The sequence below is a fragment of the Onychomys torridus genome, chromosome 3, assembly GCF_903995425.1.
Source record: "Onychomys torridus chromosome 3, mOncTor1.1, whole genome shotgun sequence".
Lineage (NCBI taxonomy): Eukaryota > Metazoa > Chordata > Mammalia > Rodentia > Cricetidae > Onychomys > Onychomys torridus.
Window position 1 is genome coordinate 126,971,081 of NC_050445.1, and position 21,919 is coordinate 126,992,999.

A 21,919-nucleotide genomic window follows, 5' to 3' on the forward strand; every position below is an offset into this window, starting at 1 on the left:
GGTGCCTAGTCTCCTTGGAGGCCAGAAGAGGATTGTTGGGTTCACTGGCATTGGAATTACACATAGTCATGAGCCACTATGTGGGTGCTGGGAATTGAACCTAGGTCCTCTGCAAGAACAGCCAGTGCTCTTAACTGCTAAACTATCTCTCCAGCCCTCTGCCCCACTTTTCAAATGCACTGTATCTTCTAAAAGTTTATCCAATTGAGCCAGGTGGTGGGGGTGCACGACTTTAATCCCAGGATTTGGGAGGCAGAGCCAGGCAGATCTCTGTGAGTTTGAGGCCAGCCTGGTCTACAGCTCGAGATCCAGGACAGGCACCAAAACTACACAGAGAAACCTTGGCCTGAACCCCGCTCCCCCCTCCAAAAAAAAGAAGTTTATCCAATTGAGATAAATTTTTTTTCTTATTTTCATGTGTAAGGATAAACTTTTTCCAGAATTCTCAAAAATGTATTATGGAAACTGAGGGGATAATATCTGTCATTTGATGAAAACTGGCAGGCTGCCCACTGTGCTCAGAGGGCAACAGTATCACTCATTTTAGAAATGGCAAGACTGTGGCCACACCACCCTGCATACACATGGTTTTGCCTGCTCTCAGAAGCTAAGCAGGTCGGTTGCATATTATTTACTTAAAGAGTGGCAGGGGATGGCTATGGTCCAAGACAGCAACTCTTGGCTCTCCCGGCCAAATTGTCTGGAAGCATTTTCAAACAAAGCAGTTTGCCAAGTTGAAAACTCCCATTAAGTAGAATTCTGAATGAACTACTGTTTGAAACCTTTGGTGATCACATGAAATTCCTCTGTTTAGTAGAATAAGATAATCAACTGAAGTTTTGTGCCCTGTCAGGCCGAGTCTGAGGCCATTCACTGAAGCCATTGCTTGTGCCCATTGAATGGAGAGGGATGCAGACTGCCCCATCCAGACAGCCCAGTGTGTGTGTATTTGTTTGACCAGACGCGCAACTTGAACACCTCATATACCAATGGCTTCTGTTCCGGTGGCTCTTCCTGTCTGTGTTCACATTGCTGAGGTGGCAGGAGCTGAGTGCTGCATTTCCTCATATTCGCAGCTCCAGCTTCCAGTCCATCTGTGCCACTGGAAGGAGCTGGTGCTGTAGAAGCTCAGAAGGAAAACACTGCAGCCTCATAACGTCTCTAGAGTCAGTGTGGATGATTCAGGTCTCAACTACATGGCCTCAACATCTTGGCTTCCCCTGTGGCCAAGGTCAGGCTAGGCAGGGAAGGACCAGCAACCACACGCTGAGGTAGGTGGGCTGCAGGCGCACCGTGTATGGGAAGGGAATGTCATATATGCAGCTGCTTGTGGGTAGGGGAGCTTTCCATCAGAGCTGAGTTTTTAGTTTGACAGTAAAGCAGTTTGCATGAGGGCCTGCCTAAATAATGTTCAAGTATAATCGTTTACTTACATGCAGTTTATTGAACATTTGCTATAGTTCAGTATATCTGCAAAAATCTGCTGGGCCTCATGTCAGCCTTAGAAAGAAGCTCGCATTTATCCCTGATAGAAACTGGAGGCAAATAAAGCTTATAGAGGCTTAAATCATTACTCTAAAATAGACCTCATGCATCCTAGAAGCCTGTCTTACTCTTGAGATCTTGTGTGCTCCCTTTGATTTTCTAACAAGCAGGACAGTCGGTCCTACTCAACAAGTGACTGATGTGACACTAGCCTCCCAGTTCAGTTCTGAAGGGCGTGGCTTCGCCCTCCACCCACCAACTCTGTAGCTGCATGGCCCTGGCTCCGTAAATGAGCAAATCAACGAGTGGATTTCTAGCCTTTCTCCCCATCTCTATGTTGTCTGTCCTCTGAATCTACTCTTTATTTTCCCGTCTGTACTATAAAAACAAAGAAAACAGAACTGTGATTAACTCTGATGCCTGAAGGTCCTCTGTGACTTCCCAGGGAAGCTGGAGGGAGCCTGCTGTCCGATTGTTGGTTGGTTTTTGAGATAGTCTTGCTTAGCCAGGGCTGGCTTCAAATTCATGTGTAACTGAGGATGACCTTGAACCTTTGATTCTCCTGTCTCTACCTCTGAGTTCTGGGATGGATGATAGGAATGTCCTGTCAATCCTGTTTCTGTGCTGCTTGATACGGAACCCAGTGCCTCAAGCCTTCGAGCACTCTGACAGCTAAGGCCCCAGGGCCTGATTTAAAGGCAAAGGATGCAGTGTTAAGGGCATCTTCACCGTCCACAGTGGCTCTGCGCAAGCCTGTTCTAACCTGCACAGGTACTCCCGTCTACAGGTGAAGAACCACTCAGGAAGGAAACGGTGTGCTCACAAAAGTAAAACGGCCTACCAGAGAACTACTCATATTTTCGCAGGTACCCAGTTCCCACTGATCTTTAAAGCAATACAACAGTGGCGTCTTAGGTTAATATTGGGTGATGAGCTGGGTTTGTGAGACATCTATCAGTGACATTTTTTCCTCCTAGTCACACTGGGCAAGTTTCCAAGCTAGGGAGAAGTTAAACACTCAGTTTCTAGCCCTTGTTTTTAGCTAATTTATTATTTATAATTTGCATATTTGTTTTGTATTTTTGAGACAGGATCGCATTATGTCCCAGGCCAGCCTCAATCCCTATATATCTGAGAATTCCCTTGAACTTCTGATCTACCTGCTCCTGCCTCTTGAGTGCTAGGATCACAGGTGTGCCCCACCATGTCTGGTTTATATGGTGCTAGGGACTGGACCCAGAGCTTTGTGCATTAGTTGGGCACTCTGACAACTGAGTACATCCCTAGACCCCCTCCCACACTGAAATAAAGTTATATTACATTTTACTTATTTGGGGGGTGGGATGGGGACATGTGTGCCACAGCGTGTGCGTGGAGGTCAGAGGACAACTTGCAGGAGTGTCTTCTGAGACAGGGTTTCTCTGTGCAGCCCTGGCTGTCCTGGAACTCACTCTGTAGCCCAGGCTGGCCTCAGACTAGAGATCCACCTGCCTTGCCTCCTGAGTGCTGGGATCAAAGGCGTGTGCCACCACCACCTGGCATGACCCAGGATTTAAACTCAAGTCATCAGGGTTGTTGGCAAGTACCTTGATTTCTTACCAGCCCTACCCACATTTTTAAAAAGTGTTTTGGGGTCGCTGAGATGATACAGTGGTTAAGAGTGCTAAGCGGACCCGAGTTTGGTTTCCAGAACCTACATCTGGTGGTTTACAACCACGGTAATTCCAGCTCCAAGGGATCTGATGCGCTCTTCTGGCCTCCTCAGGTACCTGCATTCATTATACAGGCACACACATCCATACAGTTGACTGAGGGCCAGGCCAGTCCAAGGCTTTCTCAGAGGCCCTGATGAAAGGACAAAAGGAACCTAGTTCTGTGACCTTGCCAAAGGGTAGACTTGGCAAGGTCTGGTCTGGAGCTAGGGTCAAGCCCTTGAAGGAGTTGTTTTGGTTTCTGGGAACTTGGCTTTTTCCCTTGAAGAGACTGGAGCTATCAGTCCCAATGCTGATAGCCTGCTGGGTCTATGATGATAGCCTGTGTTCCCCTTGTGTGTCCCTGCTTGATCAGCTTCCTGCCGACTTCATCGCACTGTGTGGTGGCTTTCTGCTGGCTCCGTCCCCACCTCCTCCCCCTCCCTGCAAACTGTATATAAGATGCTGTACTTCTTAATACACTTGTCTGGGATAAGACTTAGCTTGTATAGGACCTCCCAACCCCAGCTCTTACCTTTTTATCTCCTGGTACACCCCCTTAGGACCACTGAGGAATGACTTGCTGGTCCAGGTCAATAATTGTTTAAAAACCACCAAAATAATACACCTTTTTAAAAAATATTTTTTCTTTCTTCCTAAGTCCAACATTACAATTTTTTTTTTTTAAAGAAAAATGTTAAGACTTTATTCAAGATGTTTATCAGGCATTATAACAAAACAGCAGAGCTTCAGCCTTTGGAATACTGCAATTTACATCCCTTAGAGACACAGTCCAGTATACTATTTAACTATAGCTCATTCTAGAGAGACTTCAGAAATGAACTAGAGGGGGAAATGTGCACAGTCACGATCCAGAACATCAGCTGCTGAGTGGACACTGTCCGAGATGAGCACATTTTCCCACTTCAAACCCTTGGAATACTGTGCGAGGTGAAACCGGCAAGGCTAAAAACGGCCGTGCTGACAGCAGGCACTCTTAACACACACACGCACAGTTTACCATGGAGAGCACACATATCAGAGGCCAGCAGGCAAAGTGAGCAAGCTTTTCACACAGTCAGCAGAGGATGACTACAGCTCCAGTTGATAAGCATGAGACTTCATCTCCCGTCTTCAGAAAGGGGGCATGTGCTCCAAGGCGAGTAACTCAAAGCTGAGACAATTGCAGACGACCTTCGAGCTAGCACTTTGTAAACAGCCCGTGTCTAAGTCAGCAAACTGGAAACATTCATTTATCTCACTGGACAGAGCACCACACCACTACACGGACAGGGACATTCACATCATATGTCAGTCCACATACAAATGCACAGCTTGTCAGAAAAGTAAACACATTTTTCAAGAAATGGCAGCTGTGCTCAGCTCGATAGTGAGTGTCTTTAAGAGAGGAGACAACTCCCTAGTCAACACTTGAAGGAAAAGTAGTTACATTTACAATAAGACAATTTAGATACCTTTATATTTTAAATCTTGAACAAGAAGTAATACAGCATGTCTGGGAGGGGTGCTTCAAACTGGGTTTTGGCATAGCTGAGTACAAACTCGATAGCCTGGACGTGTTATGACTTCCGCTGTGAAATGGTGGAAATACAACAGGCCTTAAACTCTGCTCCTAAAGCCATTTATTTTTGGGGGGTGTGGGGGACACTGCAAAGCTGCTTCTCTCGGGCTTTTCTGCACCTGTTTCTCTTCATCCCAGCTACACCCAGTCGTCAGGTTTCTACATTTTACAGGGTATCATTTCACCTGTCAGGAGCTGTTGGGTGAGCTTAAAGAGGACAGATATTTTTCTTAACGGGTTCAGATGGGTGTGGGCCACAGGCAGACTACTTGTCCCCCCCCCCCCCCCAGTCACCAGCTTTTGGGTTAGTTCCCTAGGGTTAGTTCTAAAATACAAAATCACTTTTGTAGAATTTCATTAGGTGTATCTGGCAGAATGAACTTCAACTAGAACCCTTTGTGAAGTGGCCAAGGTCCAGCTACTCTAGCCTGGCAATCTCCCAGTGCATAGTTGCGTAGCTCAGTAACGGAGCAGTTTGGTAATTGATCCTGTCTGCAGTTATTGACAGTCTATGTGGTATACAACACTACTTCTCTAGTCTTCAGGGCATAGCTATGAACAAACACAATCCAAATAGGAGTAACTGGGTTGTGACCACTGCATGCATCACATAGAAAGGAAACACCAACTCTAAGCACAAATGGACTAGCCCTGCAATTGGGCTCAGCTCTCAGAGGGGAGGGCAGCTCCCTAGACCACTAAGTCAGACACTTGTCAAAATTCTCAGTGCAGTCCTGGCTTGTATAAAACATCCACGAAGACATGGAGTGAGTATGAGTGTCAGTCCCTCCCGTTCATCGTCCACACAAGCCAGAAGGAAGCAAGAGCCACAGCTGCCTGTGGAGCTCAGCCTCAGTCCTCCCCAGGTCCTGCCTTCCGGTGGTTATGTGAGGGTCTTGTGTATTTTGACACATCTGAAACAAAGCCTTGTTTTAGCCTTTCCTCTTTGCTTACTGTTCTCTAAAACAAGGCGCTCAGATGCAGGCTTCCTCCTGGAGAAATCAGCCACAGCACTGGTCCCTGAAGGAGAAACACTCTTGCCAAGTGATTCTGAGATACTTGAAATTCTCCCAGCATCTGAGTCTCTATCCCTCCACCCCACCCCCCCCCCCGCCACCCACCCCACCAACGGTTCTGCAGTTCTAAGGGTGAGCTGCCTGCCTGCCTGAGGCAGTTCCAGTGCCCCAGAAGGGCTCAGATGTTTCTGATCTTGAACCCAAGGAGATGCGCTTCCTTCCTCTTCCCTGACTCAGCAACCTTCTTTCCTGTTGCTGAGACCCTGGCTCAGCTCTGCTCTGCTGACTACACAGCCACTTGAAGAATGTGGGCCATCTTCCTGCGGAAGGCGGCATGCCCTACTGGCACTAGCTTTGTAAGCACGTTGGAGACACTGTCTAGAATCAAAACATTTGCCTCCATTTCTGGTTTTTGCAGCTGTCACTTATCAGAACCTCTGGCAGCCCTCGAAAGTTCATTACATTAAGCTGAAAGCCATAAATATGTACACCATAGTCCAATGTGTTAGTACCAAGAACAACGAAAAGTTTTTTTAAAAAGATCACTTCGTTTGCATTTACAGGACTAAAAACTATGCAACAAATAAATTACAATGTCCATCTCAGCAGCAGGGCAAGAGTACTCATATATCTAGAAACACTGTGGCCACAATGACGCCCCAACTGTAGGACATTACCAACCCAGAAGACGGAAAGACCACCCTCCACCACCACCTTTCCCCTTTAGCCTCTCCCCAGCAGGAACAGAAAGGAAAGAACAGAAAACAAAGGCAGAAGAGGGGAGCAAGTAAAGGCCATGTCTGTGAGGCTGCACACTGGAAGCACACCCAGCCTACGGACTTCCGTGGTACTAGTGACTAGCTCTTTAAGGCAGAGGAGAGACATCTGTGGATCCGGTGCTGTTGGCTCATCTCACTCACGTGGTTTCAGTGGCCGGGGATGAGGTACTTTTCTTCCTGAAGCGGGATCGAAGGGTTCTAGGCGGTGCCTGGTAGAGAAAGCAGAGAAAGGGCATCCTCCATGTGGCTTGAGAGGTGGAATCTTGGGAGTCAGCATCTGGGGAAGGGATACCGAGACATCCTCTCCTTTGACCAGCTCCCCGCTAGTGGGTAGAGTTGGGGTCCCCACACAGGAATCAGATACTAGAGTCCCACCCTTGCACCATGTGAGGTGAGACTGAGCCCCTGTGAGAAGACCATCACACCTTCCTGAGTCCAAAGGGAAGAGCTGTGCAGAATGGCATGTCTTCCTTGTTTTAAATGAGTGGAGCAAGGGACAGCTCCAGCCCTTTGCAATTTTTCTGTATTTCCTCTGGAAACTGTTTTCTAGTGTATGCTTCAAACTTCCAGCCTTCATCCTGGATGTGAAACCTTTTACTTTCCAGCAAGCCACACCACAAAGACCAACACCACCTCATCTGCCTGATGAGACTGCAGGGACTGTCTCTCTTAGGGGAGGCGCAAACCATAGGAGGCATTATGATTGAAATAAAGAAAAGGTAAGACGTTCTCCTCGGGTGTCACTGAATAGGGTTCACAGACCTGCCCCAACCCACTGTCCACGGCCTCAAGCTTCTCTATGGGGACAGAGAACTTCCTCTCCACTGCATTTTCATACCACTGTCCCATCTGACTGGAAATTCTAGTCCCCTTGAGCACCAGCTCAAAAGTCACTGGTCTTAGAGACCCCTGACTCTCTGAGCTGCCTGGCCACACACAGCCACTGTTGCTTCATAGTGGCCTGGGTAGTGTTGTTCATACACTTGAGATAGGTCTTACTAAGTAGCTCAAGGTGGCCATGAGATCATTTTATAGCCCAGCCTGGCATCAGACTTGTGATCCTCCTGCTTCAGCCTCCTGAGTGAGTTGAGATTACAGATGTGCTCCACACCCGGCTAAATGTTTCTCTGTTTCCCTCCCATACTGGAGCATTGAACCCATGAGGTATATACCTCCAGCTCCTTTTCTTCAGTGTTTTGTATATGCCCACAGCAGAGGGCTTTGTACCCAGGCCCAGGGAGTAGGACAGTGCCCTTCACTGCCCACCAGACTGAAGTGAGGCCTGTGTGTGCTCTTCACCACTGTCTTCTGGTGGCTGACTAGTTCAGTGCAAGGTAAGCACCCAAGTGAGGAATAGGCTCAGTGCCCCCGGACCCCTCAGACCACAGCTTCACTGGTAGGAAGGGTTCACTGCTCACTTCTGGGTGTAGACGGGGACAGCAGCAACAGAAACCTCCCTTTTGGGGCACCTGTTTCTTGAACATTACAGTAAGCAGGGGAACCATGTGCAAAGCTTTAAACAAAACCACAGCTAGGTGTGGTGGTGTGTACCTGTGATCACAATACTCTGAAGGTAGAGGCAGGAGGATCAGGAGTTTGTGGCCAGCATCCATTACACGGGGAGTTTGAGGCTAGCTTGGGCTACAGGTAAGACCCTGTCTTTAAAAGAAAAAAAAAAAAAGCACAATCCTTTGGGCCCTGGGACAGAGTGTTAGATGAACTCTCCCATCACAAGGGTCCCAAGCTCTGAGGCCAGATAAGACTAGTCCAGGACCTAGAACTAATCCATACTGGCTGGCTGGAGACATAGCCCAGTGGTAGAACGCTTGCCTAGTATATATGGGAGGCTCTGCTTTGATCTGCAGCACTGGAGAAGGGGTGAGGGAAATAATATACGAGGATATGAAATGATCCACCTTGGACAGGAATGAGGAGGCTGCAGCTTTCGTCTCAGATGAGTAAGAACACTAGGCCTCCATGCTTGTAACGGGGAATGTTTCTGAGCATCTCATATGACTCTCACAGGGCCCTCTCATTTTGTGACAGTGGACCCCAGGTCAGAGAGCTCAGTAGATAGGGAACCAGAAAGGAACCAAATGGCTCTGTCCAGAGCCTATGACTAGTGACTCTCCACCTGTGCCACAGAACACAGCCCGTGAGTGCCAGGCATGGTCCTCCTGCTGCCAAACCCATCTACATCCCAACTGGCCACAGTGCCAAGCACATTGTTTTCTGGTAACTTTAAAGAACTGTGGTGCTGGAGAAGCAGCTCATCTGGTGAGGTGCTTACTGCCAAGCCTGACCTGATTTCTATCACTAGGACTGATTTCCACACACACATGCATGCACACACACACACAGCTAGAGGCTACCTGGTGGCTTGTCCTACCTGTTTGATGGAGAAGTCATTTTTCCCCCTAACTTAGAGAATGTTGAGTATCACAAGTGATGCCATTCTCAGGACCCCCAGATGTCTAGTGCAAACACATGCTCCAGCCCACACCCCCAGACACCATGTACCTCCAGGGGCAACTCCGTCCTCCTCGGTGCCTTATACTTGTACATGAACTCCAACAGGTCCTCCTCCTCCTCGTCAGAAAACGCCAGTGGGCTTTGGACCTGGTGGGGCTCCCATGACTTCACACCACCCTCATTCACATCTCCCTCAACCACTTAATGTCCATCTAACAGAGGAGACAAAGTAGGGGGGTGGGGTCAGTGTGGAAAGGGGCAAGGGAGGGCGGGATTAGGTACACAGCACAACAACCCTGTTAGGACAGCCAGTGGCCCGGGTCTGAAGAAGTTCCACTGTCTTTACTGAGGCCAGGGAAGGTGAAGGTATAATTGGAAGACTCGGCAGTACGTATAAAATTAACTGTAGGCGCAGAAGCCACTGAACAGCTACCAGGGGGATGGGAGGGGACATTCTGAGACTTGCCAAGCCCTGATGCTTAGACCCATGAGTTGACCCTGAGGAGTGCTCAGGGAAGACTGCTCTGAAAACAAGAGCTGTGCTCCTGAGGAGTGATGCCTGGCCCTCTAGATTGTATGCGCAGGCGATGTTGACACTGCAGTCAGTACCCCTGTGCATGCAGCACTAGGCATTCTGTAGGAGGCAGGATGGAAAATGCCAAGAGACCTCAAAGGATAACTGTAAGCTGAGCTGTGCAGATTTTTCATCTCAGAGGACCTGGTGCTAGATAACAGAGGGCCTTCATTTAGATGCAAAATCTGAGTGTATCCACCACCCCACCCCCACATGACAGCAAGATTCCTATTTCAGTCTAACTTGAATGAAATATAGGCAAAGCTCCAGAATTAACCTGGCCCATTGAATGCAGCCTGTTACTGAGCCAGGATGCCCTCGCTTAGTTAGTATGTAAATTATTCTCTCCCATACCCAGTCTATCTGGCATCCACAGACATGGCTTTCTATTCTTTGTATGTTGTCACCACCCAGCGTCCCAGAAGGCAGAGCTAGAAGGCCCACAGCTCATCTGGCTCCACCACTCTGACGCCTGCAGACAGAAACCTGAGCTCTTTCTCGGATACTCTGCTACTGCTCCTAAAATCATATTCAGCCACAGAACTGGCTCCATCTGTCAGCAGAGGGCTGGTGGATCTGTAACAGCAGCCAGTATGAACTAAATTAGAGCCAGCAACTAAGAGCTTTTCCAGTGTCCACGGCTGTGCTCCACGTCAGCCAGCAGAGGGCAGCACGAGAACACGGCTGCCTTCCGCAGGCCTTGCAGAGCGGAGCAGTGGGTGGAGAGCCAGCTGCTCAGGCTGTGCCTTGTCAGGGCCTGACATCTTAAATTGGCCTTTTCTTCACTCTGTGCTTCTCTTGGTCTGTTGACTCCAAGTTCAGTTGTTTCCTGGTTCCTCCACCACCTGAATCAGCTTGTTGAACTTGAGGACAGTAACTCCATGACACTTCCTGAACACTCTGGCCCTCCAGAGCCTCACTGCTTTGGGCCCCCAGCAAGCTCATGGTTTGCAGCCTGCAGCCCCTGCCACATGCTCTAGTTCTCTTGTCAGCCACACTGTCTGAGCTCAGCAGAAAGCTCCCTGAGGCTGTGGGGTTGTGGCTGCTCATCGCTCACATCGTCTGAGAATCTGAGGAAGGACCGGCCTTCAGCCAGGACTGCCACGCTAATAAGCTAAATGGAAGCCTGATGCCATCTCAGAGAACTTAGCTCTCCTCTGCACTGGAGCATGACACTGGCTAAACAGGACATTCCTCCAGACACAGATTCCTCCTTCCTGGGAGGAAGAATGAGGGCCAGGCCTACCCCGGACCCAAAGCTCCCAGGCCAAGGTAGAAATGCAGAAGCATCCTGGCCAGCTCCACCCAGCCAAAAAAAACTGCATCCTGGGGATGGGGTTGAGCACTGGCTGAGGTTAGGGCTCTGAATAGGTGTGTGCTGCTCCCCTTAAACCCTGTTTCCAGGACTTTCCCTGTGCCAATCATCATGGGCATCAGAAGATAACCTAGAGACACAGCAGGATCCTCGGGTATCTAATTACTCAGTCCACCCACCAGAATGCACTGAGGCTGAGCATCCAAACCACACATTAACCACAATAATAATTAGCACCTCGTAAACTGGGCATGCGCACCAGTAATCCTCAGTAACCCTCAGTAATCCTAACAATTGCTATGGGTTACCTGGGCCACACAGTGAGTTCCAGGCCAGTCTAGGTTACAATGTGGGGTCCCTGTCTCAGGCACAAAGCAAAAAAACAAAAACAAAAACAAAACAAATGCCCATCTCAATACTGAAGCTGTTAACGGGGCTTTGCGCATGCTCTCCACGGCAACTTTGAAAGGGAGTGTTCCTGTGATTCCTAGGAGTGGACGTCATTCCAGATACACAAGCAAGAGTAGAAGCCAGACCTGATCTGGGCAGAGGCTGGGAGCTACGGAGGCCAGTGTGGGCGGCTGGGGGGGCAGGAATAGCTTCAGATGGAAGCGACACAGAACCCTGCCTGAAGACCAGCCCCAACTGTTAGGATGGCCCTGTCTGTCTGTCACCTGTGTTGTTATTTAGAGCGCTGGAAATCAAATCCAGGGCTCTGCACATGCCAGGCAGGTGCCCAACCACTACGCTGAGTCCTCAGTGCCTTGTTTGTGTATTGTCTCCCTCTCAGGACAGGAAGTAAACAAGGACAAGCCACGCTTCCTGGCACCACCACTGTGGATGCTGGCTAGCTGTATTTCCCTCTCCAGCAACTGTGAGGAGGGCCAGTCTTTGATGCTCCCTGCCCAGGCAGCCAGGGTTAGGATTCCCCTTGATCCTATCTTCCTTCCTTCTCACGTCCCCCACTTTCATTTTCTTTTTCCTTTGACTCACCATTTCACATATATTTCCTTCACATTTCCTTTTGGAACAAGCAGCGGAGTAGAAAAAGTCTCACTGAACTTGGTCACATTGAAGGGTGGCTCCAATTGACTGCGCAGAAAACTCGGGAGTGTGCTATGGATTTGCGTAGACTTGTGACCCAAGATGTCCTCAGCCTTAGCAATGGACCACACCCCCAAGACCCTGAGAACCTGTGCAGGTACAGGCTCTCCCATACTCCTCCAACCCCTCAGCAATGGCAGCCCGTGCCTGGAGCCCACCGAGCTGTCATGGTTGGGTCAAGGTTGGTAGTTTCTACTTAAGGACAACGAACCCCTGATGTCTTCCACAACAGGGGACATGCATGTGTTAGTGCCGGGCTCAGCACTGGAGGGTGGAAAGGAGGGGCTGGGAAGTGTAAGCCCTTTAAAGACCTGAACAGATAGATCTGCTGGTTCCAAGCCCTGAGCCACCCACCCACAGTGCAGCACAACACCCAGGTTAGCATACATCCCACACGACACACATTAGTGATGCAAGGCAGCAAATGTGTTGGAAGGACATGCCTGTCTGAACACTTACATCCGGGTCCCCAGCAGTCACCAAGGAGAGAGGAAAGAACATTCTGTTAGAGAAGAGACTTTGGGATGAAACGCACACGTACTTAAGTTTATGCCCCGCATACTTGGTTTTAAAAAGGAGGCCTGATACACCTTTCTGACTAATGACAGGCAGCTCATGGACATGGGCAGGTAAAGACTGGAGGAAGAGAAAAAGAGGAAGAAAGGTGTGGACAGGGGTAATAATAGATGCATCTACAAAGACAAAAATATGCAGGAAACAGCAGAGAGAGCAGAATGAAGCAGAGGTAGGGAGAGAATGTTCTAGTGACTGGGATGCAGTTTAGAACAGGCTCTAACATCTGCTGCTTTCGGGGCCTGTGAGCTCCAATGCCATGGCTGTCACTGCCCTCTGAGCTGACTACCAACCTCCCAAATACCCACCTTTCCTTTCTCCACTTCCTGAATTAAGAGCTGGATTTGCAAACCCTTTAGAAAGTTCAGTTTCTGCTCAATTCTAAGGCCCTAAGTCTCTAAGGATACCTAGAACCTTCCGACGCTCTGGACTGAATACCATCCCACGTGACATAACTTCAGGGAATCAGGAGGAAAGCACCCAAGAACCATTTGGAGTCTTCTCAAAAGGTGTTGAAGCTTGAGGGTCAGCTTCCAGCCCCAAATATCCGACAAATACATCCCAGCACCATCTGCCAGCACTTCCCAGCAGAGTGCCCTTCACTGCAGAGAGCTGGGGGGGGGGGACCACAGAAGCATTTAGCCCATCCTTCCCACCTTACAGAAGGGAGAATGAGGCCCAGATGGTGGAGAGTTGTCCCTAAGGACATAGAGGGATGCACTGTGGAGGAATCATGGGATGAGTCCTTTCGAGGAGCTCTAGGGGGCATGGAGAAAGTTCTAGAGTACTGGATGTCAGCAGGAACCTAAGAAAGTAGGGCTTGCAAAAGACAGGGCTGGGACCAATCCTGCTCATGACTCCAAGCAGAGCCATCCCAGCCGGATGCTTCCAGCTACTTACTACTGGCTGCTCCACTCTCCCAAACCCCCATCCACTCTAAGACACCTGTCGCAGTGGCCTGCAGAATTCACAGTGCCTACCATCAGCTGATTTAACTGTCGGGTATGCGGACTTTGACTATAAAACCCTGGTGTCCCACAGGTGAAGGTGCCCCAGAGCAAGGAAGAAGAATAAGCAGAAAGGATGGAACATTAACAGACCTGGTCCCAGGCACTACTATCCTGGCTCATGGGATTTACAGTTCAACATGCAGAACAGGGGACAGAAATGGCTGTGGCCTTCTGGGGACACTGAAGTGATGTTTCCTAAGAACCAGGAAGTCTACCAGACTTATGGCGTCTAGCAATGGGAGTCCCCAGCTTCCTAGATGGACTGGGGGGCCACTGTTGGACATGGGCTGGTAAAGACTGGTTGAATACTGCTCTCCCACGGTGTCCCTGCTCAGTGTTCCCATCTGTCACTGTCTGGGACTTATGGCTTTCAAAACCCAGGATCTTCTCTAGTCCCTAAAGCACCTAGTTAAGTCAGGCAAAATGGAGGGACATCTTCTAAGAGAGCAGTATGGCTGGCCCAGAGATCCACAGCTCCACCAGCCGTCACTCACACACACCAGCCCACGGCAACATCAAGAGTGTCTGTCTAGAAGTGAGAGTCTGTCTGGCTAGTCCAGCCTGTAAAAATAGTAGTCATGGGCCAGAGCAATGGCTCAGCAAGTCAAGGTGCCTGCTGCCCAGCCCGATGGTCTGAATTTGATCCCCCAAACTCACATTGTGGGGAGAGAAAACCGACTCTCCGGAGTTGTTCTCCGACCTCCACACACAAGCCATGGCACGCACATGTCCATATACATCCCCGCAGACAAATAAATAAATGCAATGAATAGTAGTCACCCTTCAAAAAGGCTTTTGACAGCCATTTCTGTAACAGTGCAGGGAGGAAGGCACGGACCCCCATCCCTGATTTATGATGAAGAAACAGGCTGAGAGCAGTTAGCTGACTCACACCAAGCTGCACAGCCAGTGAGTGGCAAGCCAGAGCACCCTTAGCAGGGATTCCTCCCTTCAAAGGAGCGTGGGCAGTCTCGCGGAGTCCTCAGGACGCATTGCACAGGGATATGCAGGACTATAAATTAGCTTAACCATTCACACATGCGTCTCTGACATTCCTTCTAAGAGGCTGGACACTTCTCTCAGGGAACATAGGTTTGGTGACTCACAGCCATCAAACAGAACAACTCAGGAGCAGATGCTAGCTTGACTTCAAAGGCAAGGTCATGAAAGGTTACGATGGCTTCCCGCTTGACCTCTCTATCGAGAACCATTCGCTCTGGGCCAAGCCACTTGCCACGTATGGGGACTCTCCAGCTGCCTGAGAAAGGCCCAGCTGGTAAGGAACTGCAGTGGCCCCGGGAGCCATCTTGGAGTGGGTCTGCCAGGGCTCAGTCAAGCCTTCAGGTGACAGAGCCCAGCCGGCATCCTGACTGCAGCTTTCTGGGAGTGTGTTGGCTTGCCGTGAGGGCTTTGTCCCCCTATCTGGCCCGTGCAGCTGAAAGGGAGCCCCAAGGGGCCAGCACCTGGTTAGTGCCCCCCTGAAGCAAGCCGAATCCAGCAGGCTGCGGGCAGGCTGGCTGCTACTCACCTTTCCGGGTCCTGCAGGTGGAGCAGCAGGTGCACACTGTGGGAATCGGGTGGGGGCGCTGTCAGAGACAGCTCCACCCAACAGGAACCAGGCCCAGCAGACAGGGAAGACCCAGGAAGTATGCGAATCCCCGAGTTGGAATCCCAACAAGAGGGCCATGTCTACAGACACTGCAGTGTGGGAAGGGATCATTTCTGATTCAGCTTCCTCTAGGGTCAGGCCCTGCTTCCTGTGGCTCTAAGGCAGTGGGAGCTGAGAAAGTTTTCCCTGGGAATAACCATCTCTTCCTCCAAATCTCTCCTTCTAGATCTTTTGATTCAGAGTCCTCCAGGAAACCTCCTCAGACTGATCTCTCAACCCCAGTAAACTAGTGTCTGAGCATCGGGCAAGAGGCTTAACTGGCTACTGCTTTGGACACTGCATTCCTTGGCCTCCAGACCACGCGGATCTTGGCATATAGTAGGTGCTCATTAAATCCATGTTGACCTAGTGACTCAGAATCTGTGGAAGGCTCTTTTCATTCTCTCAACTCCTGGTGTACCCTTCCTGGTGGCTAATGCCAGTCATTCCCATGTGTGGTCCCTCCCTCTCAGTTCACTTGGTGGGAAGGGCAATCAGGCTCTGCCTGACCTAACCCTTCAAACTCCAGGCAGGTGGGTCAGCTCTGGTGTGTGGTCCAGCCTCATCCTGGGTACTGGCAACAAAGAACTCTGCTTCTCCATCTACCAAACTCAGACCCTGAGCTCTCCTGCCACATGTAGGGGCCATTGTGTGGGAGGCATGTGGCAGGCAAGAAGAGGTCGGTTAGAGAGAAAGGCAGACCAGGGTCTGTCTGCAAGACTCTTGCAGGCAGAGTATCACAGCAGTACAGTTTCTGTGTCTTTTTTTTTTTTTTTTTTTTTTTTTGGTTTTTCAAGACAGGGTTTCTCTGTGTAGCTTTGTGCCTTTCCTGGATCTCGCTCTGTAGCCCAGGCTGGCCTCAAACTCACAGAGATCTGCCTGCCTCTGCCTCCTGAGTGCTGGGATTAAAGGCGTGCACCACCACCACCACCACCCAGCCAGTTTCTGTGTCTTACTGCTCCTTTTAATTTTCCCCTTGAGATGCAGAGTAAATGTTCTCACCCCGGGTTCTCAGCCGACCACCCTCACTGTGTCTGTCCCGGACCCACTCCATTGCTTCTAGGCAGTACCTTACCCATTCTCCTTCCTCAAGTAGCATGCATGAATGTCAATGTCTACGTGTATCTTTTTGTTTAATGGTGCTCTTGCAACGTGTATTATTTTGTATACTATGTATATTTTTGTGTGTGTGTCCCCTGCTTCTGAGGGTAATGGTGACAGGTCATGTGCTCTCTTCTCTTGCTCTCCATTTTGTCTTTGGAGCAGGATCTCTTACTGGACCTGGAGTTCACTGGCTGGCTAGACAAAGTCTCAGGTCCTCTTGTCACCCCTCCAGTGCTGGCATTACAGGCTCATGCTACTGTGCCAGGCTTTTCTAGGGACTCTGGGGATCCGAACTCAGGTTCTCATACTGTTAAGTAAGCATTTTACCAATTGAACCATCTTTCCAGCCCCTGCTATCTACCTACCTAATCTATCTACCTACCTACCCACCTACCTACCCACTTACCTACCTATCTACCTACCTATTTACCTACCTACCCACCTACCTATCTACCTACCTACCTACCTATCTACCTACCTACCCACCTACCTACCCACCTACCTACCTACCTACCTACCTACCTACCTACCTACCTACCTACCTACCTACCTACCTACCCACCTACCTACCCACTTACCTACCTACCTACCCACCTACCTATCTACCTACCTACCTACCTACCTACCTATCTACCTACCTACCTACCTACCCACCTACCTATCTACCTACCTACCCACCTACCTACCCACTTCCTACCTACCTATCTACCTACCTACCCACCTACCTACCCACTTACCTACCTACCTACCTACCTACCTACCTACCTACCTACCTACCTACCTACCTACCTACCTACCTACCTACCTACCTACCCACCTACCTATCTACCTACCTACCCACCTACCTACCCACTTACCTACCTATCTACCTACCTACCCACCTACCTACCCACTTACCTATCTACCTACCTACCCACCTACCTACCCACTTACCTACCTATCTACCTACCTACCCACCTACCTTTCTACCTACCTACCAATCTACTTTTTTTTCTTTTTGGGACAGGGCTTCTCTGTGTAGCCCTGCTGTCCTGGAACTCCCTCAGTGGTCTAGGCTGGCCTCAAACTCACAGAAATCCACCTGCCTCTGCCTTCCAAGTGCTAGGGATAAAGTCTTGCATCACCACTGTCCAGCCTATCTTTTTTTTTTTTTTTTACACAGGTCTCACCATGTAGCCCTGGCCAGGAACTCACTTTGTGAATGATACTGATCTTGAACTCACAGAGACTCTCCTGCCTCTGCCTTCTGAGTGCTGGGATTAAAGTATGTTTCATCACACCTCGCTATGTTTACTTTACATAAATGGTTACCTAAGAACCCACTGTGGTTTATACATTTACATGGGGTATCCTGCTTCCAAGATCCACCAGTGTCCACTGAACTGGGACTTCCAGTTGCTGTGGACACAGCCTGAGCCATGGCGTCCCCTGCTCCCTCTCCTAAGCTGTCGGCTTCCCTGAGTGGCACTTTCTGCGTCCTACAGGCTCAGTGTCGCCTAGCCAGGGTGCACTCCTATACTTGTGCTCTTGGCCCCAGCAGGTGATGCTGTTTTGGAAGGAGGTGGGACCCTGCAGAAGGTAGGGAGTCACAGGGGCGGGCCTTATGTTTTGACAGCCAGACCCCACTTCCAGTTCTCTTTCTGTTTCTTGACTTCTGATCCAACGTACCGCAGCCTCACATTCCTGCTACCATGCCTTTGTGGCCATGATAGCCTGCGCCCTCAAACTATGAACCAAAATAAACCCATGCTCCCTTCCATTGCCTCTTCTGCCAGACTTCTTCCCAGGGATCCTGTCTCACCTCGTGGGTGACAGCTCTCCAGCTCCAACACGGGCATGGGAGCTTCTACTACATATCCAGAAGCGGATCTGTATCGTATCTGTCTTTCTCTCTGAGGCAACTGCTTGGGAGAGTGCTACAGTCCCTGACCTCCCCACCATGGGCCAGCACCTCCATTCTCTGAAGGGAGGCCTCAGGATGGCAAAGGATTGCACCCCCTCTGCCAACATCCAAACAACCCTTCCCAGACCTTCTTCCACCTGTTTGCTGGGCTAGAAGATGTTTCAGGCCTTGGAGACATCCACATCATCTCTGAGACCCAGCCAACCTCCTCTCATTTCATTCTGAGCCTTGACCTGAAAAATCTATCAAGCGCTGGTCTGGGGAGGGGGCCTCGATTCTTGTTCCGTGTGGCCTGGGCACAGTGCATGCCTCTCTGTGCTGCTGTCTCTGCTTGGTTCTCCTTTAAAATGACAAAATGGACTCTTAGAGGGGAAGGGATACAGGGCTACCTGGGCCCACTTCCCCGCCAGGGCAGGATGCCCTACCTGACCTTTCAACTTTGGTGTAGGTGGGCCATTCCCATATCAGGGCTCACACTGCCTCACAGAGAAGCCCATTTGTCTCCTGAATATTTTCAGCTTTGTAAAGAACTTCCTTGGGTGAAATAAAGAATTAATAAGATTTATAACAATAGCTACGTACTATCTCCTGGCACCAGGCATGGTCCTGAGTACTCTTGCCTGGCTTATTCCAATTGAATCCTCATACCCAAGCCTCCTTCTCCTCCCCGGTCCTACCCTGCCTCTAGAGGGAAAACACCTCCCATCAAAAAGCTATGATCTTCAAACCTAGGGGCAGTGCAAAGGGCATGGGCCTGAAAGAGGAGGAAGCTGATGGACACTAAGGAATGCGGATGGTTTTGAGTGGTCAGGCCTGAGTGTGTTATCATGTCTACACCATGTGCTAGCCCTCAGAATCAGGTGGGGTCTGTCAGGATCTGGGGCTCAGAGCCTGGGTGCCTTTCATGCTGCTTCTTCTCTTTCTTCTCCTTTATTTGGTTTTTCGAGACAGGGTTTCTCTTTGTAGTTTTGGAGCCTGTCCTGGATCTCGCTCTGTAGCCCAGGCTGGCCTCAAACTCACAGAGATCCGCCTGCCTCTGCCTCCCGAGTGCTGAGATTAAAGGTGTGCGCCACCACCACCCGGCTCATGCTGCTTCTTATAGCACACAGTAAGGGTCCAGGGGCCCTCAAGGTCCTGGTTTGCATGTTTAACGGCAGGGCAGACATTGGGTACATAACACCATATTCCAAAACAACCTAAGTCCTAAATCTTCTGTAACAAGGAGGGGGAAAGGTGGTGACCCAGCACCCATCCCCCTACACACACTTTGCCATCAGGAGAAGGTGGTGACCCATCATTGTCCTCTATGCTTCCTGCTGTCCACCATTTTCTGTCAGCAACTCAGCTCTGCTCCCGGAGTCATTGTCATCTAAGGATCCATCTTGGAAACTAATAGCCAGCCCAAATACTGACATCCAGAAGCTCCAAGTCCACACGGATAGATTAGATACTGGATTCACACCCCAATCTATACAGCTGGGTCTCACTGAGACCTACTGAGATTGCTGGAGACAGGCCCAAGACTCCACACATTAAACAAGGTTCCTGGTCAAGTCCCATATGGGCAGTCTCATGCCAAGTGCTTAATCACGGTGTTAAACAGAAGAGGTAGATTTTCCGATAGTGGGTGGACTTGGCCTCCCCGGGAACTGGACCACAGGCCTAGTGTGGTCCTTGGTAGGTGTAGGCTGCGGGCATGCATAGCATGTAGGTCGTCGAAGATGAGTGGAGACATGGAGAGGGAGAGCATGCCTGTGGGAGGAGTCACCAGCTCTGAGGAGTGGGAGAAGACGCTCACAGGGGTCATGAGGCCTGAGTGCAGGGCCAGAGAGACTAGAAAGTGCTCCCGCGGCCAGACTACATTTCCTGACCTGGCCCAGGCACAAACACCCAACACTCGGATCCCTCCCATAATGATGAAGAAGGAATAGCTCTCTAGCACTAGTAACCTACCCTGCCCAAGGCCCAGTTCCCAGGCCCGCCTCCGGAGTGGCTATGCTCCTCACCTGGCCTGGTAGAATCTAACAAATATCTCTGTTGGTGACAGGTCCACGGGCCAAGGGACACCTTGCGTGTGATCCAGCACGGTGCCTCTCAATGGCAATGAGGCCCAGGAGAGAGAAGGGGAGTGGCGAGACCTACCTGAGCTGCCAGTGCTCTCGGAAGCACTCCTGGACATCTTGGGCTGGCCATGTTTGCCGCTGGACCGCCCGGTCCCTGGTGGAGGGGGGCCTGAGGGAGCAGGGGCACCATCACCCCTGATAGTGGTGAGGTCCTGCATGCTGAAGCTCCGTAGTCTCTCCGACAAGGCACCCTGTCCCTGGACACAACACAGGAGAGCACTGGTCAGAGGCCTGACCATAGGCTTATGAGCAACGGGAGCAGACAGGAGATGTGGCAAGGGCCGAGAGACCTTTGCTCTGTGAGTAGACAGGGCAGAAGTAAGCCCTGGGCTGCCTCTCCGGAGGTTCCCAGGCATAGTTGCTGACATGGCAGGTATATTCCACGGTCACCTCTAGGCCTCAGCCGTCACTCCCCCTCTCTTTTAGAGATATTCCCTTCCCTCTTTCAGACACCCCAGGGAAATCTGTACCTAGGATTACAGCCCCCTCCAACCTGTTTTTGTCTGAGCTAGGGTTCTCACTGTGTACGAGGACTGGCCTTGAACTTGCTGCTTAGCAATGTAGGCATATACCTGTTAGGATGATCTTGAACACCTAATCCTCTTGCCTCCACATCCCAAATGCAAGGCTTATAGGCATGGGCACCACACCTGATTTATGGGCTCAAATTCAGGGTTTTATGCATGCCAGGCAAGTACTCGGTCACGCCAGCGACGTCTCCAGCCACTGGCTTCCCACCAATAGAAGTCTATATGTGGCCACGCTATCCTCAGTTCTCAGAATCTGGTTACAAACTCAAAACCTAATAGTCTATGCACTCAGCTCTCCTTCCTAAAGGCTATAAAGCGCAGACGATGTTTCACTGTATGACAGTAGTCTTTTTTTTTTTTTTTTTTAATCTGTGAAACCGAGATGGTTTACAAGGCACATTTACTCATATTGGCACATTTGAGTTTCATAAAATACTCAAGAAGTAATGAATCAGGAAGGAAGAAATGATATTAAAAAAATCTCTGCTGTCGGAATAAGCACTCCATACACTGAAGGAGCTGCGGAGTGAATCTCAGTGTGAATGTATTCTTTCGTTTAGGAAAGCAAGGTGAATGTGTTGTGTGGATGAATGAGTAAATCTTCCCTCTCCAGCTTGGTCCTGAGTGAAGAGAAAGGACCAAGGTGAAGGAGACAGGGCTGAGTGTAGCTGTAGGGGTGCAGGTGTGCCTCAGGGCACGAGAGAGGCTAGTTAGCTTTTGTTGTTGTTGTTGTTTAGAATTTATTTTTGTATAGTTTTATTATTTCACTTATCGGAGGCTTTCATACATGCATATAATGTGTTTTGATCAAATTCACCAAAGTCCTACCCTTGCTGAGGAGTTAGTGGCCACTGATATCTGCAGGTGGGAGTCAGGAAGTCAGTTATCTTTTTAAAGATTATTAATTTAAAATTACCTATTTGCATGTGTGTGCGTGCATGTGTTTGTGTGTTTGTGTTTGTGTGTATGTGTGTGCACGCGCACTCACTGGCCAAGCCAGAAAAGGGTAT

At 49.9% G+C, this 21,919-nt stretch overlaps 1 protein-coding gene and 1 long non-coding RNA gene across 3 annotated transcripts in view; one reads left to right on the forward strand and one right to left on the reverse strand.

Moving 5' to 3' along the window:
- Positions 1-1,046: 1,046 nt before the first annotated feature.
- On the forward strand, positions 1,047-17,542 carry LOC118579360. The gene is made up of 3 exons (XR_004944465.1): positions 1,047-1,271; positions 15,437-15,588; positions 17,516-17,542. It is a non-coding gene; the product is annotated as an uncharacterized LOC118579360 (long non-coding RNA).
- Reep1 (receptor accessory protein 1) overlaps positions 3,246-21,919 on the reverse strand; it is a 105,096-nt gene continuing 86,422 nt past the window's right edge. Inside the window, exons 6-9 of one of the 2 annotated variants that reach the window (XM_036180547.1) lie at positions 20,399-20,576; positions 15,130-15,165; positions 9,074-9,225; positions 3,246-6,762 (exon numbers count right to left, since the gene is read on the reverse strand). In XM_036180547.1, coding sequence (XP_036036440.1) covers positions 6,691-6,762; positions 9,074-9,225; positions 15,130-15,165; positions 20,399-20,576 — 438 coding nt within the window. In that variant the 3' untranslated portion in view covers positions 3,246-6,690. The remainder of the gene's footprint in view (positions 6,763-9,073; positions 9,226-15,129; positions 15,166-20,398; positions 20,577-21,919) is intronic. The other variant, XM_036180546.1, reaches the window with a different exon arrangement.